Below are 19,803 nucleotides of genomic sequence, written 5' to 3'. Positions count from 1 at the left end.
AAGCTGTTCAGCAGTCTGATGGCTTGGGGGTAGAAGCTGTTCAGCAGTCTGATGGCTTGGGGGTAGAAGCTGTTCAGCAGTCTAATGGTTTGGGGGGTAGAAGCTGTTCAGCAGTCTAATGACTTGGGGGTAGAAGCTGTTCAGCAGTCTAATGGTTTGGGGGTATAGGTTGTTCAGCAGTCTTATGGCTTGGGGGGTAGAAGCTGTTCAGGAGCCTTTTGGTTCCATACTTGGTGCTCCAGGACCGCTCCACATGGCAGGAGATGTTGAGCTTCATCAACTGTCTGTTTCCTGTTGCATGAAAGGAACACAGTCTGTGGTAGATTGTGAAATGTGGCATATTTTCTTGAGAAGTCTTTGGCAGGGGAGACAGATGCTGAGGGATTATTTCTCCAGGGAGGTTTTACATATCTCCACATCACACTGTTTGTTCTAGAAAGAACAGGTGTTAAACAGACTAACCTCAGAGACAGCCCTGTGAAGGGGGGGAACCCAAGGAGAATACCATTAGACAAAGAAGAGGGGGGGGGGGTTTACCCAAGGAGCATACATTCTACAGACAACCTCCTCTAGTGTAGCATACTACAGAGACAGTAACCTCCTCTAGTGTAACATACTACAGAGACAGTAACCTCCTCTAGTGTAACATACTACAGAGACAGTAACCTTCTCTAGTTTAACATACTACAGAGACAGTAACCTCCTCTAGTGTAACATACTACAGAGACAGTAACCTCCTCTAGTGTAACATACTACAGAGACAGTAACCTCCTCTAGTGTAACATACTACATACTACAGTAACCTCCTCTAGTGTAACATACTACAGAGACAGTAACCTCCTCTAGTGTAACATACTACAGAGACAGTAACCTCCTCTAGTGTAACATACTACAGAGACAGTAACCTCCTCTAGTGTAACATACTACAGAGACAGTAACCTCCTCTAGTGTAACATACTACAGAGACAGTAACCTCCTCTAGTTTGTGCTGTGTAACCTCATGAAGCATTCTGGGGACTCAGCTATATTTATCACCTATCAGCTTCAGACTGCAGACGCTCAGGCAGTGGGGGGGGGGGGGGGGGGGGCATGTGTGTGCAGACTGCCTGCTGCCTGTGGTGTGTGTGGCGTGTTTGTGGTGTGTGTGTGTGTGTGTGTGTGACTAGGGTGTGTCAGGATCAGAAATCATTACTACACTACGGCACTGCACCAACATCAGATCAGAGAGACACACCTTACAGCCCAGACATTACTATCTGTTTACAGTCCAGATATTATTATCTGTTTACAGTCCAGATATTACTCTCTGTTTACAGCCCAGATATTACTATCTGTTTACAGCCCAGATATTACTATCTGTTTACAGTCCAGATATTACTATCTGTTTACAGTCCAGATATTACTATCTGTTTACAGCCCAGATATTACTGTTTACAGTCCAGATATTACTATCTGTTTACAGTCCAGATATTACTGTTTACAGCCCAGATATTACTATCTGTTTACAGCCCAGATATTACTATCTGTTTACAGCCCAGATCTGTTTACAGCCCAGATATTACTCTCTGTTTACAGCCCAGATATTACTGTTTACAGCCCAGATATTACTATCTGTTTACAGTCCAGATATTACTGTTTACAGCCCAGATATTACTATCTGTTTACAGCCCAGATATTACTGTTTACAGCCCAGATATTACTATCTGTTTACAGCCCAGATATTACTATCTGTTTACAGTCCAGATATTACTGTTTACATCCCAGATATTACTATCTGTTTACAGCCCAGATATTACTCTCTGTTTACAGCCCAGATATTACTATCTGTTTACAGCCCAGATATTACTGTTTACAGCCCAGATATTACTATCTGTTTACAGCCCAGATATTACTCTCTGTTTACAGCCCAGATATTACTCTCTGTTTACAGCCCAGATATTACTATCTGTTTACAGCCCAGATATTACTCTCTGTTTACAGCCCAGATATTACTGTTTACAGCCCAGATATTACTCTCTGTTTACAGCCCAGATATTACTGTTTACAGCCCAGATATTACTCTCTGTTTACAGCCCAGATATTACTGTTTACAGCCCAGATATTACTCTCTGTTTACAGCCCAGATATTACTGTTTACAGCCCAGATATTACTCTCTGTTTACAGCCCAGATATTACTGTTTACAGCCCAGATATTACTCTCTGTTTACAGCCCAGATATTACTGTTTACAGCCCAGATATTACTGTTTACAGCCCAGATATTACTATCTGTTTACAGCCCAGATATTACTATCTGTTTACAGCCCAGATATTACTGTTTACAGCCCAGATATTACTGTTTACAGCCCAGATATTACTGTTTACAGCCCAGATATTACTCTCTGTTTACAGCCCAGATATTACTGTTTACAGCCCAGATATTACTCTCTGTTTACAGCCCAGATATTACTGTTTACAGCCCAGATATTACTCTCTGTTTACAGCCCAGATATTACTCTCTGTTTACAGCCCAGATATTACTGTTTACAGCCCAGACATTACTATCTGTTTACAGTCCAGATATTACTATCTGTTTACAGCCCAGATATTACTGTTTACAGCCCAGATATTACTATCTGTTTACATCCCAGATATTACTATCTGTTTACAGCCCAGATATTACTATCTGTTTACAGCCCAGATATTACTATCTGTTTACAGCCCAGATATTACTGTTTACAGCCCAGATATTACTATCTGTTTACAGCCCAGATATTACTGTTTACAGCCCAGATATTACTATCTGTTTACAGTCCAGATATTACTCTCTGTTTACAGCCCAGATATTACTCTCTGTTTACAGCCCAGATATTACTCTCTGTTTACAGCCCAGATATTACTCTCTGTTTACAGTCCAGATATTACTATCTGTTTACTGCCCATATTTGACTCATATTCTCCATAACAACACTCAGTAATCTGCTGTATCTGCACAATGCTAATCATATAGCCTATCTATCAGACAAACAGTGCACAGGGCCAGCTATAATGTTGGCATGGCATCTGTTTCTCTGTCTGTCTCCCTGGCAGGTAGCCGAGTACTGTATAACAGCAGCAGGAACTACTGTCTGTTAATCAGGGACTACTGTCTGTTAATCAGCAGGGACTACTGTCTGTTAATCAGCAGGGACTACTGTCTGTTAATCAGGGACTACTGTCTGTTAATCAGGGACTATTGTCTGTTAATCAGGGACTATTGTCTGTTAATCAGCAGGGACTACTGCATGTTAATCAGGGACTACTGTCTGTTAATCAGCAGGAACTACTGTCTGTTAATCAGGGACTACTGTCTGTTAATCAGCAGGGACTACTGCATGTTAATCAGGGACTACTGTCTGTTAATCAGGAACTACTGTCTGTTAATCAGGGACTACTGTCTGTTAATCAGCAGGGACTACTGTCTGTTAATCAGGGACTACTGCCTGTTAATCAGGGACTACTGTCTGTTAATCACGGACTACTGTCTGTTAATCAGGGACTACTGCCTGTTAATCAGCAGGGACTACTGTCTGTTAATCAGGGACTAGTGTCTGTTAATCAGGGACTACTGTCTGTTAATCAGGGACTACTGTCTGTTAATCAGGGACTACTGCCTGTTAATCAGGGACTACTGTCTGTTAATCAGGGACTACTGTCTGTTAATCAGCAGGGACTACTGTCTGTTAATCAGGGACTACTGTCTGTTAATCAGCAGGAACTACTGTCTGTTAATCAGGGACTACTGTCTGTTAATCAGGGACTACTGTCTGTTAATCAGCAGGAACTACTGTCTGTTAATCAGGAACTACTGTCTGTTAATCAGGGACTACTGTCTGTTAATCAGGGACTACTGTCTGTTAATCAGCAGGGACTACTGTCTGTTAATCAGGGACTACTGTCTGTTAATCAGCAGGAACTACTGTCTGTTAATCAGGGACTACTGTCTGTTAATCAGGGACTACTGTCTGTTAATCAGGGACTACTGTCTGTTAATCAGGGACTACTGTCTGTTAATCAGCAGGGACTACTGTCTGTTGATCAGGGACTACTGTCTGTTGATCAGGGACTACTGTCTGTTAATCAGGGACTACTGTCTGTTAATCAGCAGGGACTACTGTCTGTTAATCAGCAGGGACTACTGTCTGTTAATCAGGGACTACTGTCTGTTAATCAGCAGGGACTACTGTCTGTTAATCAGGGACTACTGTCTGTTAATCAGGGACTACTGCCTGTTAATCAGGGACTACTGTCTGTTAATCAGGGACTACTGCCTGTTAATCAGGGACTACTGTCTGTTAATCAGGGACTACTGTCTGTTAATCAGGAACTACTGTCTGTTAATCAGGGACTACTGTCTGTTAATCAGCAGGGACTACTGTCTGTTAATCAGGGACTACTGTCTGTTAATCAGGGACTACTGTCTGTTAATCAGGAACTACTGTCTGTTAATCAGGGACTACTGTCTGTTAATCAGGGACTACTGTCTGTTGATCAGGGACTACTGTCTGTTAATCAGGGACTACTGTCTGTTAATCAGCAGGGACTACTGTCTTTTAATCAGGGACTACTGTCTGTTAATCAGGGACTACTGTCTGTTAATCAGGGACTACTGTCTGTTGATCAGGGACTACTGTCTGTTAATCAGGGACTACTGTCTGTTAATCAGCAGGGACTACTGTCTGTTAATCAGGGACTACTGTCTGTTAATCAGGGACTACTGTCTGTTAATCAGCAGGAACCACTGTCTGTTAATCAGGGACTACTGTCTGTTAATCAGCAGGGACTACTGTCTGTTAATCAGGGACTACTGTCTGTTAATCAGGGACTACTGTCTGTTAATCAGGGACTACTGTCTGTTGATCAGGGACTACTGTCTGTTAATCAGGGACTACTGTCTGTTAATCAGGGACTACTGTCTGTTAATCAGCAGGAACTACTGTCTGTTAATCAGGGACTACTGTCTGTTAATCAGCAGGGACTACTGTCTGTTAATCAGGGACTACTGTCTGTTAATCAGGGACTACTGTCTGTTAATCAGGGACTACTGTCTGTTGATCAGGGACTACTGTCTGTTAATCAGGGACTACTGTCTGTTAATCAGGGACTACTGTCTGTTAATCAGCAGGAACTACTGTCTGTTAATCAGGGACTACTGTCTGTTAATCAGGGACTACTGTCTGTTAATCAGGGACTACTGTCTGTTAATCAGGGACTACTGTCTGTTAATCAGCAGGGACTACTGTCTGTTAATCAGGGACTACTGTCTGTTAATCAGGGACTACTGTCTGTTAATCAGCAGGAACTACTGTCTGTTAATCAGGGACTACTGTCTGTTAATCAGGGACTACTGTCTGTTAATCAGGGACTACTGTCTGTTAATCAGGGACTACTGCCTGTTAATCAGGGACTACTGTCTGTTAATCAGGGACTACTGCCTGTTAATCAGGGACTACTGTCTGTTAATCAGGAACTACTGTCTGTTAATCAGGGACTACTGTCTGTTAATCAGGGACTACTGTCTGTTAATCAGGGACTACTGTCTGTTAATCAGGGACTACTGTCTGTTAATCAGCAGGGACTACTGTCTGTTAATCAGGGACTACTGTCTGTTAATCAGGGACTACTGTCTGTTAATCAGGGACTACTGTCTGTTAATCAGGGACTACTGTCTGTTAATCAGCAGGGACTACTGTCTGTTAATCAGGGACTACTGCCTGTTAATCAGGGACTACTGCCTGTTAATCAGGGACTACTGTCTGTTAATCAGCAGGGACTACTGTCTGTTAATCAGGGACTACTGTCTGTTAATCAGCAGGAACCACTGTCTGTTAATCAGGGACTACTGTCTGTTAATCAGCAGGGACTACTGTCTGTTAATCAGGGACTACTGTCTGTTAATCAGGGACTACTGTCTGTTAATCAGGGACTACTGTCTGTTAATCAGCAGGGACTACTGTCTGTTAATCAGGGACTACTGTCTGTTAATCAGGGACTACTGTCTGTTAATCAGCAGGAACCACTGTCTGTTAATCAGGGACTACTGTCTGTTAATCAGCAGGGACTACTGTCTGTTAATCAGGGACTACTGTCTGTTAATCAGGGACTACTGTCTGTTAATCAGGGACTACTGTCTGTTGATCAGGGACTACTGTCTGTTAATCAGGGACTACTGTCTGTTAATCAGGGACTACTGTCTGTTAATCAGCAGGAACTACTGTCTGTTAATCAGGGACTACTGTCTGTTAATCAGCAGGGACTACTGTCTGTTAATCAGGGACTACTGTCTGTTAATCAGGGACTACTGTCTGTTAATCAGGGACTACTGTCTGTTGATCAGGGACTACTGTCTGTTAATCAGGGACTACTGTCTGTTAATCAGGGACTACTGTCTGTTAATCAGCAGGAACTACTGTCTGTTAATCAGGGACTACTGTCTGTTAATCAGGGACTACTGTCTGTTAATCAGGGACTACTGTCTGTTGATCAGGGACTACTGTCTGTTAATCAGGGACTACTGCCTGTTAATCAGGGACTACTGCCTGTTAATCAGGGACTACTGTCTGTTGATCAGGGACTACTGTCTGTTAATCAGGGACTACTGTCTGTTAATCAGCAGGGACTACTGTCTGTTAATCAGGGACTACTGTCTGTTAATCAGGGACTACTGTCTGTTAATCAGCAGGAACCACTGTCTGTTAATCAGGGACTACTGTCTGTTAATCAGCAGGGACTACTGTCTGTTAATCAGGGACTACTGTCTGTTAATCAGGGACTACTGTCTGTTAATCAGGGACTACTGTCTGTTGATCAGGGACTACTGTCTGTTAATCAGGGACTACTGTCTGTTAATCAGGGACTACTGTCTGTTAATCAGCAGGAACTACTGTCTGTTAATCAGGGACTACTGTCTGTTAATCAGGGACTACTGTCTGTTAATCAGGGACTACTGTCTGTTAATCAGGGACTACTGTCTGTTAATCAGCAGGGACTACTGTCTGTTAATCAGGGACTACTGTCTGTTAATCAGGGACTACTGTCTGTTAATCAGCAGGAACTACTGTCTGTTAATCAGGGACTACTGTCTGTTAATCAGGGACTACTGTCTGTTAATCAGGGACTACTGTCTGTTAATCAGGGACTACTGTCTGTTAATCAGCAGGGACTACTGTCTGTTAATCAGGGACTACTGTCTGTTAATCAGGGACTACTGTCTGTTAATCAGGGACTACTGTCTGTTAATCAGGGACTACTGTCTGTTAATCAGCAGGGACTACTGTCTGTTAATCAGGGACTACTGCCTGTTAATCAGGGACTACTGCCTGTTAATCAGGGACTACTGTCTGTTAATCAGCAGGGACTACTGGCTGTTAATCAGGGACTACTGCCTGTTAATCAGCAGGGACTACTGTCTGTTAATCAGGGACTACTGTCTGTTAATCAGCAGGGACTACTGTCTGTTAATCAGGGACTACTGTCTGTTAATCAGGGACTACTGTCTGTTAATCAGCAGGGACTACTGTCTGTTAATCAGGGACTACTGCCTGTTGATCAGGAACTACTGTCTGTTAATCAGGGACTACTGTCTGTTAATCAGCAGGGACTACTGTCTGTTAATCAGCAGGGACTACTGTCTGTTAATCAGGGACTACTGTCTGTTAATCAGGGACTACTGTCTGTTAATCAGCAGGGACTACTGCCTGTTAATCAGGGACTACTGTCTGTTAATCAGGGACTACTGCCTGTTAATCAGGGACTACTGTCTGTTAATCAGGAACTACTGTCTGTTAATCAGGGACTACTGTATGTTAATCAGCAGGAACTACTGTCTGTTAATCAGGGACTACTGTCTGTTAATCAGCAGGGACTACTGTCTGTTAATCAGGGACTACTGTCTGTTAATCAGGGACTACTGTCTGTTAATCAGCAGGGACTACTGCATGTTAATCAGGAACTACTGTCTGTTAATCAGGGACTACTGTCTGTTAATCAGGGACTACTGTCTGTTGATCAGGGACTACTGTCTGTTAATCAGGGACTACTGTCTGTTAATCAGCAGGGACTACTGTCTGTTAATCAGGGACTACTGTCTGTTAATCAAGGACTACTGTCTGTTAATCAGGGACTACTGTCTGTTGATCAGGGACTACTGTCTGTTAATCAGGGACTACTGTCTGTTAATCAGCAGGGACTACTGTCTGTTAATCAGGGACTACTGTCTGTTAATCAGGGACTACTGTCTGTTAATCAGCAGGAACTACTGTCTGTTAATCAGGGACTACTGTCTGTTAATCAGCAGGGACTACTGTCTGTTAATCAGGGACTACTGTCTGTTAATCAGGGACTACTGTCTGTTGATCAGGGACTACTGTCTGTTAATCAGGGACTACTGTCTGTTAATCAGCAGGGACTACTGTCTGTTAATCAGGGACTACTGTCTGTTAATCAGGGACTACTGTCTGTTAATCAGCAGGAACTACTGTCTGTTAATCAGGGACTACTGTCTGTTAATCAGGGACTACTGTCTGTTAATCAGGGACTACTGTCTGTTAATCAGGGACTACTGCCTGTTAATCAGGGACTACTGTCTGTTAATCAGGGACTACTGCCTGTTAATCAGGGACTACTGTCTGTTAATCAGGAACTACTGTCTGTTAATCAGGGACTACTGTCTGTTAATCAGGGACTACTGTCTGTTAATCAGGGACTACTGTCTGTTAATCAGGGACTACTGTCTGTTAATCAGCAGGGACTACTGTCTGTTAATCAGGGACTACTGTCTGTTAATCAGGGACTACTGTCTGTTAATCAGGGACTACTGTCTGTTAATCAGCAGGGACTACTGTCTGTTAATCAGGGACTACTGCCTGTTAATCAGGGACTACTGCCTGTTAATCAGGGACTACTGTCTGTTAATCAGCAGGGACTACTGGCTGTTAATCAGGGACTACTGCCTGTTAATCAGGGACTACTGTCTGTTAATCAGCAGGGACTACTGCCTGGTAATCAGGGACTACTGTCTGTTAATCAGCAGGGACTACTGTCTGTTAATCAGGGACTACTGTCTGTTAATCAGGGACTACTGCCTGTTAATCAGGGACTACTGTCTGTTAATCAGCAGGGACTACTGCCTGTTAATCAGGGACTACTGTCTGTTAATCAGCAGGGACTACTGTCTGTTAATCAGGGACTACTGTCTGTTAATCAGGGACTACTGTCTGTTAATCAGGGACTACTGTCTGTTAATCAGCAGGGACTTCTGCCTGTTAATCAGGGACTACTGTCTGTTAATCAGGGACTACTGTCTGTTAATCAGGAACTACTGTCTGTTAATCAGGGACTACTGTCTGTTAATCAGGGACTACTGTCTGTTAATCAGGGACTACTGCCTGTTAATCAGCAGGGACTACTGTCTGTTAATCAGGGACTACTGTCTGTTAATCAGGGACTACTGCCTGTTAATCAGCAGGGACTACTGTCTGTTAATCAGGGACTACTGTCTGTTAGTCAGGAACTACTGTCTGTTAATCAGGGACTACTGTCTGTTAATCAGGGACTACTGTCTGTTAATCAGGGACTACTGTCTGTTAATCAGGGACTACTGCCTGTTAATCAGGGACTACTGTCTGTTAATCAGGGACTACTGTCTGTTAATCAGGGACTACTGTCTGTTAATCAGGGACTACTGTCTGTTAATCAGGGACTACTGTCTGTTAATCAGGGACTACTGCCTGTTAATCAGGGACTACTGTCTGTTAATCAGCAGGGACTACTGTCTGTTAATCAGCAGGGACTACTGTCTATTAATCAGCAGGGACTACTGTCTGTTAATCAGGGACTACTGCCTGTTAATCAGCAGGGACTACTGTCTGTTAATCAGGAACTACTGTCTGTTAATCAGGGACTACTGTCTGTTAATCAGGGACTACTGCCTGTTAATCAGCAAGGACTACTGTCTGTTAATCAGGGACTACTGTCTGTTAATCAGGGACTACTGTCTGTTAATCAGGGACTACTGTCTGTTAATCAGGGACTACTGTCTGTTAATCAGCAGGGACTACTGTCTGTTAATCAGGGACTACTGCCTGTTGATCAGGGACTACTGTCTGTTAATCAGCAGGGACTACTGTCTGTTAATCAGGGACTACTGTCTATTAATCAGGGACTACTGGTTGTTAATCAGGGACTACTGTCTGTTAATCAGGGACTACTGCCTGTTAATCAGGGACTACTGCCTGTTAATCAGGGACTACTGTCTGTTAATCAGGGACTACTGTCTGTTAATCAGCAGGGACTACTGTCTGTTAATCAGGGACTACTGTCTGTTAATCAGGAACTACTGTCTGTTAATCAGGGACTACTGTCTGTTATACATGGTGTACAAACTGTCGTGTGTGTGTGTGTGTGTGTGTGTGTGTGTGTGTGTGTGTGTTTGTGTGTGTGTGTGTGTGTGTGTGTGTGTGTGTGTGTGTGTGTGTGTGTGTGTGTGTGTGTGTGTGTGTGTGTGTGTGTGTGTGTGTGTGTGTGTGTGTGTGTGTGTGTGTGTGTGTGTGTGTGTGTGTGTTTGACTGCAGTATACGTGGGGTACTAATGTTTTGTCCAGTCAGTGTAGATAGTAACCTAGGTGATCTCTGTGTGTTTGACTGCAGTATACATGGGGTACTAATGTTTTGTCCAGTCAGTGTAGATAGTAACCTAGGTGATCTCTGTGTGTTTGACTGCAGTATACATGGGGTACTAATGTTTTGTCCAGTCAGTGTAGATAGTAACCTAGGTGATCTCTGTGTGTTTGACTGCAGTATACATGGGGTACTAATGTTTTGTCCAGTCAGTGTAGATAGTAACCTAGGTGATCTCTGTGTGTTTGACTGCAGTATACATGGGGTACTAATGTTTTGTCCAGTCAGTGTAGATAGTAACCTAGGTGATCTCTGTGTGTTTGACTGCAGTATACATGGGGTACTAATGTTTTGTCCAGTCAGTGTAGATAGTAACCTAGGTGATCTCTGTGTGTTCCAGATTGACAGTAATGCCAGCTACTTGAGAGCAGCCCGGGCAGGGAACCTAGAGAAGGCTTTGGATTACCTGAAGACTGGGGTCGAAATCAACATCTGTAACCAGGTTAGTCCCTAACCATGACCCCTGACCCCTAAACTCTGACCCCTAAGCTCTGACCCCTAACCCCTAAGCTCTGACCCCTAACCCCTAAGCTCTGACCCCTAAGCTCTGACCCCTAACCCCTAATCTCTGACCTCTAACCCCTAAACTCTGACCCCTAAACTCTGACCCCTAGCCCCTAAGCCCTAAGCCCTAATCCCTAAGCTTTGACCCCTAACCCCTAAGCTCTGACCCCTAAGTTCTGACCCCTAACCCCTAAGCTCTGACCCCTAAGCTCTGACCCCTAACCCCTAAGCTCTGACCCCTAACCCCTAAGCTCTGACCCCTAACCCCTAAGCTCTGACCCCTAAGCTCTGACCCCTAAGCTCTGACCCCTAACCCCTAAGCTCTGACCCCTAAGCTCTGACCCCTAACCCCTAAGCTCTGACCCCTAAGCTCTGACCCCTAACCCCTAAGCTCTGACCCCTAACCCCTAAGCTCTGACCCCTAACCCCTAAGCTCTGACCCCTAAGCTCTGACCCCTAACCCCTAAGCTCTGACCCCTAACCCCTAAGCTCTAACCCCTAAGCTCTGACCCCTAAGCTCTGACCCCTAACCCCTAAGCTCTGACCCCTAACCCCTAAGCTCTGACCCCTAACCCCTAAGCTCTGACCCCTAACCCCTAAGCTCTGACCCCTAAGCTCTGACCCCTAACCCCTAAGCTCTGACCCCTAAGCTCTGACCCCTAACCCCTAAGCTCTGACCCCTAAGGTCTGACCCCTAACCCAATCAGATAGATATAGATACATATATATATATATATATATATATATATATATATATATATATATATATATATATATATATATATATATATATATAACCCAGCTCCTAAACTATATTAGTTATGTGTAAATGTTAGTTGTGATATTGATAATCCATAGGTCCTGATGTGTCTATGTTCACCTCTACCTCTCTGTTAGTTGTGGTATTGATAAGGTCCTGATGTGTCTGTGTTCACCTCTATCTCTCTGTTAGTTGTGGTATTGATAATCCATAGGTCCTGATGTGTCTGTGTTCACCTCTATCTCTCTGTTAGTTGTGGTATTGATAAGGTCCTGATGTGTCTGTGTTCACCTCTATCTCTCTGTTAGTTGTGGTATTGATAAGGTCCTGATGTGTCTGTGTTCACCTCTATCTCTCTGTTAGTTGTGGTATTGATAACCCATAGGTCCTGATGTGTCTGTGTTCACCTCTATCTCTCTGTTAGTTGTGGTATTGATAAGGTCCTGATGTGTCTGTGTGTTCACCTCTATCTCTCTGTATTCTCTGTCCTCCTGTAGAATGGCCTCAACGCCCTCCATCTGGCCTCTAAAGAGGGCCATGCCGAGGTGGTCACAAAACTCATCAAGCTGGGAGCCAATGTGGACGCTGCAACTAAGGTTAGCCCCGCCCCCCTCCTCTGAGAAGATAATAAGATAGGAGGAGCCCTGACTGGTAGCCTATAGGGAGGATGGAGGGAGGAGTCTGTCCCTGACTGGTAGCCTATAGGGAGGATGGAGGGAGGAGTCTGTCCCTGACTGGTAGCCTATAGGGAGGATGGAGGGAGGAGTCTGTCCCTGACTGGTAGCCTATAGGGAGGATGGAGGGAGGAGTCTGTCCCTGACTGGTAGCCTATAGGGAGGATGGAGGGCGGAGTCTGTCCCTGACTGGTAGCCTATAGGGAGGATGGAGGGAGGAGTCTGTCCCTGACTGGTAGCCTATAGGGAGGATGGAGGGAGGAGTCTGTCCCTGACTGGTAGCCTATAGGGAGGATGGAGGGAGGAGTCTGTCCCTGACTGGTAGCCTATAGGGAGGATGGAGGGAGGAGTCTGTCCCTGACTGGTCACCTATAGGGAGGATGGAGGGAGGAGTCTGTCCCTGACTGGTAGCCTATAGGGAGGAGTTGTAGGGAGGAGCCCTGACTGGTAGCCTATAGCGAGGAGTTGTAGGGAGGAGCCCTGACTGGTAGCCTATAGGGAGGAGTTGTAGGGAGGAGCCCTGACTGGTAGCCTATAGGGAGGATGGAGGGAGGAGCCCTGACTGGTAGCCTATAGGGAGGAGTTGTAGGGAGGAGCCCTGACTGGTAGCCTATAGGGAGGAGTTGTAGGGAGGAGCCCTACATGTAGAGGATGCTAGAGGAAGTAACAGAACAGTTATATGTAGAGGAAGTAACAGAACAGTTATATGTAGAGGATGTTAGAGGAAGTAACAGAACAGTTATATGTAGAGGATGCTAGAGGAAGTAACAGAACAGTTATATGTAGAGGAAGTAACATAACAGTTTTATGTAGAGGATGTTAGAGGAAGTAACAGAACAGTTATATGTAGAGGATGTTAGAGGAAGTAACAGAACAGTTATATGTAGAGGATGTTAGAGGAAGTAACAGAACAGTTATATGTAGAGGATGTTAGAGGAAGTAACAGAACAGTTATATGTAGAGGATGTTAGAGGAAGTAATAGAACAGTTATATGTAGAGGATGTTAGAGGAAGTAACAGAACAGTTATATGTAGAGGATGCTAGAGGAAGTAACAGAACAGTTATATGTAGAGGGTGTTAGAGGAAGTAACAGAACAGTTATATGTAGAGGATGCTAGAAGAAGTAACAGAACAGTTATATGTAGAGGAATTAATAGAACAGTTATATATAGAGGATGCTAGAGGAAGTAACAGAACAGTTATATGTAGAGGATGTTAGAGGAAGTAACAGAACAGTTATATGTAGAGGATGTTAGAGGAAGTAACAGAACAGTTATATGTAGAGGAAGTAACAGAACAGTTATATGTAGAGGATGTTAGAGGAAGTAACAGAACAGTTATATGTAGAGGAAGTAACAGAACAGTTATATGTAGAGGGTGTTAGAGGAAGTAACAGAACAGTTATATGTAGAGGATGTTAGAGGAAGTAACATAACAGTTATATGTAGAGGATGTTAGAGGAAGTAACAGAACAGTTATATGTAGAGGATGTTAGAGGAAGTAACAGAACAGTTATATGTAGAGGATGCTGGAGGAAGTAACAGAACAGTTATATGTAGAGGATGTTAGAGGAAGTAACAGAACAGTTATATGTAGAGGATGCTAGAGGAAGTAACAGAACAGTTATATGTAGAGGATGCTAGAGGAAGTAACAGAACAGTTATATGTAGAGGAAGTAACAGAACAGTTATATGTAGAGGATGTTAGAGGAAGTAACAGAACAGTTATATGTAGAGGATGCTAGAGGAAGTAACAGAACAGTTATATGTAGAGGATGCTAGAGGAAGTAACAGAACAGTTATATGTAGAGGATGTTAGAGGAAGTAACAGAACAGTTATATGTAGAGGAAGTAACAGAACAGTTATATATAGAGGATGTTAGAGGAAGTAACAGAACAGTTATATGTAGAGGATGCTAGAGGAAGTAACATAACAGTTATATGTAGAGGATGTTAGAGGAAGTAACAGAACAGTTATATGTAGAGGAAGTAACAGAACAGTTATATGTAGAGGATGTTAGAGGAAGTAACAGAACAGTTATATGTAGAGGAAGTAACAGAACAGTTTTATGTAGAGGATGTTAGAGGAAGTAACAGAACAGTTATATGTAGAGGATGCTAGAGGAAGTAACAGAACAGTTATATGTAGAGGATGTTAGAGGAAGTAACAGAACAGTTATATGTAGAGGATGTTAGAGGAAGTAACAGAACAGTTATATGTAGAGGATGTTAGAGGAAGTAACAGAACAGTTATATGTAGAGGATGCTAGAGGAAGTAACATAACAGTTATATGTAGAGGATGTTAGAGGAAGTAACAGAACAGTTATATGTAGAGGAAGTAACAGAACAGTTATATGTAGAGGATGTTAGAGGAAGTAACAGAACAGTTATATGTAGAGGAAGTAACAGAACAGTTTTATGTAGAGGATGTTAGAGGAAGTAACAGAACAGTTATATATAGAGGATGTTAGAGGAAGTAACAGAACAGTTATATGTAGAGGAAGTAACAGAACAGTTATATGTAGAGGATGTTAGAGGAAGTAACAGAACAGTTATATGTAGAGGATGCTAGAGGAAGTAACAGAACAGTTATATGTAGAGGGTGTTAGAGGAAGTAACAGAACAGTTATATGTAGAGGATGCTAGAAGAAGTAACAGAACAGTTATATGTAGAGGAATTAATAGAACAGTTATATATAGAGGATGCTAGAGGAAGTAACAGAACAGTTATATGTAGAGGATGTTAGAGGAAGTAACAGAACAGTTATATGTAGAGGATGTTAGAGGAAGTAACAGAACAGTTATATGTAGAGGAAGTAACAGAACAGTTATATGTAGAGGATGTTAGAGGAAGTAACAGAACAGTTATATGTAGAGGAAGTAACAGAACAGTTATATGTAGAGGGTGTTAGAGGAAGTAACAGAACAGTTATATGTAGAGGATGTTAGAGGAAGTAACAGAACAGTTATATGTAGAGGATGTTAGAGGAAGTAACAGAACAGTTATATGTAGAGGATGCTGGAGGAAGTAACAGAACAGTTATATGTAGAGGATGTTAGAGGAAGTAACAGAACAGTTATATGTAGAGGATGCTAGAGGAAGTAACAGAACAGTTATATGTAGAGGATGCTAGAGGAAGTAACAGAACAGTTATATGTAGAGGAAGTAACAGAACAGTTATATGTAGAGGATGTTAGAGGAAGTAACAGAACAGTTATATGTAGAGGATGCTAGAGGAAGTAACAGAACAGTTATATGTAGAGGATGCTAGAGGAAGTAACAGAACAGTTATATGTAGAGGATGTTAGAGGAAGTAACAGAACAGTTATATGTAGAGGAAGTAACAGAACAGTTATATATAGAGGATGTTAGAGGAAGTAACAGAACAGTTATATGTAGAGGATGCTAGAGGAAGTAACATAACAGTTATATGTAGAGGATGTTAGAGGAAGTAACAGAACAGTTATATGTAGAGGAAGTAACAGAACAGTTATATGTAGAGGATGTTAGAGGAAGTAACAGAACAGTTATATGTAGAGGATGCTGGAGGAAGTAACAGAACAGTTATATGTAGAGGATGTTAGAGGAAGTAACAGAACAGTTATATGTAGAGGATGCTAGAGGAAGTAACAGAACAGTTATATGTAGAGGATGCTAGAGGAAGTAACAGAACAGTTATATGTAGAGGAAGTAACAGAACAGTTATATGTAGAGGATGTTAGAGGAAGTAACAGAACAGTTATATGTAGAGGATGCTAGAGGAAGTAACAGAACAGTTATATGTAGAGGATGCTAGAGGAAGTAACAGAACAGTTATATGTAGAGGATGTTAGAGGAAGTAACAGAACAGTTATATGTAGAGGAAGTAACAGAACAGTTATATATAGAGGATGTTAGAGGAAGTAACAGAACAGTTATATGTAGAGGATGCTAGAGGAAGTAACATAACAGTTATATGTAGAGGATGTTAGAGGAAGTAACAGAACAGTTATATGTAGAGGAAGTAACAGAACAGTTATATGTAGAGGATGTTAGAGGAAGTAACAGAACAGTTATATGTAGAGGAAGTAACAGAACAGTTTTATGTAGAGGATGTTAGAGGAAGTAACAGAACAGTTATATGTAGAGGATGCTAGAGGAAGTAACAGAACAGTTATATGTAGAGGATGTTAGAGGAAGTAACAGAACAGTTATATGTAGAGGATGTTAGAGGAAGTAACAGAACAGTTATATGTAGAGGATGTTAGAGGAAGTAACAGAACAGTTATATGTAGAGGATGCTAGAGGAAGTAACATAACAGTTATATGTAGAGGATGTTAGAGGAAGTAACAGAACAGTTATATGTAGAGGAAGTAACAGAACAGTTATATGTAGAGGATGTTAGAGGAAGTAACAGAACAGTTATATGTAGAGGATGCTGGAGGAAGTAACAGAACAGTTATATGTAGAGGATGTTAGAGGAAGTAACAGAACAGTTATATGTAGAGGATGCTAGAGGAAGTAACAGAACAGTTATATGTAGAGGATGCTAGAGGAAGTAACAGAACAGTTATATGTAGAGGAAGTAACAGAACAGTTATATGTAGAGGATGTTAGAGGAAGTAACAGAACAGTTATATGTAGAGGATGCTAGAGGAAGTAACAGAACAGTTATATGTAGAGGATGCTAGAGGAAGTAACAGAACAGTTATATGTAGAGGATGTTAGAGGAAGTAACAGAACAGTTATATGTAGAGGAAGTAACAGAACAGTTATATATAGAGGATGTTAGAGGAAGTAACAGAACAGTTATATGTAGAGGATGCTAGAGGAAGTAACATAACAGTTATATGTAGAGGATGTTAGAGGAAGTAACAGAACAGTTATATGTAGAGGAAGTAACAGAACAGTTATATGTAGAGGATGTTAGAGGAAGTAACAGAACAGTTATATGTAGAGGAAGTAACAGAACAGTTTTATGTAGAGGATGTTAGAGGAAGTAACAGAACAGTTATATGTAGAGGATGCTAGAGGAAGTAACAGAACAGTTATATGTAGAGGATGTTAGAGGAAGTAACAGAACAGTTATATGTAGAGGATGTTAGAGGAAGTAACAGAACAGTTATATGTAGAGGATGTTAGAGGAAGTAACAGAACAGTTATATGTAGAGGATGCTAGAGGAAGTAACATAACAGTTATATGTAGAGGATGTTAGAGGAAGTAACAGAACAGTTATATGTAGAGGAAGTAACAGAACAGTTATATGTAGAGGATGTTAGAGGAAGTAACAGAACAGTTATATGTAGAGGATGTTAGAGGAAGTAACAGAACAGTTATATGTAGAGGAAGTAACAGAACAGTTATATGTAGAGGATGTTAGAGGAAGTAACAGAACAGTTATATGTAGAGGAAGTAACAGAACAGTTATATGTAGAGGGTGTTAGAGGAAGTAACAGAACAGTTATATGTAGAGGATGTTAGAGGAAGTAACAGAACAGTTATATGTAGAGGATGTTAGAGGAAGTAACAGAACAGTTATATGTAGAGGATGCTGGAGGAAGTAACAGAACAGTTATATGTAGAGGATGTTAGAGGAAGTAACAGAACAGTTATATGTAGAGGATGCTAGAGGAAGTAACAGAACAGTTATATGTAGAGGATGCTAGAGGAAGTAACAGAACAGTTATATGTAGAGGAAGTAACAGAACAGTTATATGTAGAGGATGTTAGAGGAAGTAACAGAACAGTTATATGTAGAGGATGCTAGAGGAAGTAACAGAACAGTTATATGTAGAGGATGCTAGAGGAAGTAACAGAACAGTTATATGTAGAGGATGTTAGAGGAAGTAACAGAACAGTTATATGTAGAGGAAGTAACAGAACAGTTATATATAGAGGATGTTAGAGGAAGTAACAGAACAGTTATATGTAGAGGATGCTAGAGGAAGTAACATAACAGTTATATGTAGAGGATGTTAGAGGAAGTAACAGAACAGTTATATGTAGAGGAAGTAACAGAACAGTTATATGTAGAGGATGTTAGAGGAAGTAACAGAACAGTTATATGTAGAGGATGCTGGAGGAAGTAACAGAACAGTTATATGTAGAGGATGTTAGAGGAAGTAACAGAACAGTTATATGTAGAGGATGCTAGAGGAAGTAACAGAACAGTTATATGTAGAGGATGCTAGAGGAAGTAACAGAACAGTTATATGTAGAGGAAGTAACAGAACAGTTATATGTAGAGGATGTTAGAGGAAGTAACAGAACAGTTATATGTAGAGGATGCTAGAGGAAGTAACAGAACAGTTATATGTAGAGGATGCTAGAGGAAGTAACAGAACAGTTATATGTAGAGGATGTTAGAGGAAGTAACAGAACAGTTATATGTAGAGGAAGTAACAGAACAGTTATATATAGAGGATGTTAGAGGAAGTAACAGAACAGTTATATGTAGAGGATGCTAGAGGAAGTAACATAACAGTTATATGTAGAGGATGTTAGAGGAAGTAACAGAACAGTTATATGTAGAGGAAGTAACAGAACAGTTATATGTAGAGGATGTTAGAGGAAGTAACAGAACAGTTATATGTAGAGGAAGTAACAGAACAGTTTTATGTAGAGGATGTTAGAGGAAGTAACAGAACAGTTATATGTAGAGGATGCTAGAGGAAGTAACAGAACAGTTATATGTAGAGGATGTTAGAGGAAGTAACAGAACAGTTATATGTAGAGGATGTTAGAGGAAGTAACAGAACAGTTATATGTAGAGGATGCTGGAGGAAGTAACAGAACAGTTATATGTAGAGGATGTTAGAGGAAGTAACAGAACAGTTATATGTAGAGGATGCTAGAGGAAGTAACAGAACAGTTATATGTAGAGGATGCTAGAGGAAGTAACAGAACAGTTATATGTAGAGGAAGTAACAGAACAGTTATATGTAGAGGATGTTAGAGGAAGTAACAGAACAGTTATATGTAGAGGATGCTAGAGGAAGTAACAGAACAGTTATATGTAGAGGATGCTAGAGGAAGTAACAGAACAGTTATATGTAGAGGATGTTAGAGGAAGTAACAGAACAGTTATATGTAGAGGAAGTAACAGAACAGTTATATATAGAGGATGTTAGAGGAAGTAACAGAACAGTTATATGTAGAGGATGCTAGAGGAAGTAACATAACAGTTATA

General features: G+C 41.5%; 1 protein-coding gene across 50 annotated transcripts in view; it reads left to right on the top strand.

Moving 5' to 3' along the window:
• ank3b (ankyrin 3b) overlaps nt 1-19,803 on the top strand; it is a 483,498-nt gene that overhangs the window by 163,399 nt on the left and 300,296 nt on the right. For all 50 annotated transcript variants that reach the window (XR_008761019.1, XM_055936209.1, XM_055936160.1 and 47 more), the window contains exons 2-3: nt 11,034-11,135; nt 12,455-12,553. Coding sequence is in view for 49 of the 50 variants with exons in the window: in XM_055936209.1 (XP_055792184.1) it covers nt 11,034-11,135; nt 12,455-12,553 (201 nt within the window). In the remaining variant the exon portion in view is untranslated. The remainder of the gene's footprint in view (nt 1-11,033; nt 11,136-12,454; nt 12,554-19,803) is intronic.

This window comes from Salvelinus fontinalis, chromosome 1 (assembly GCF_029448725.1).
Source record: "Salvelinus fontinalis isolate EN_2023a chromosome 1, ASM2944872v1, whole genome shotgun sequence".
NCBI classification, from domain to species: Eukaryota; Metazoa; Chordata; class Actinopteri; order Salmoniformes; family Salmonidae; genus Salvelinus; species Salvelinus fontinalis.
This window is presented reverse-complemented; position numbering and strand designations above follow the sequence as displayed.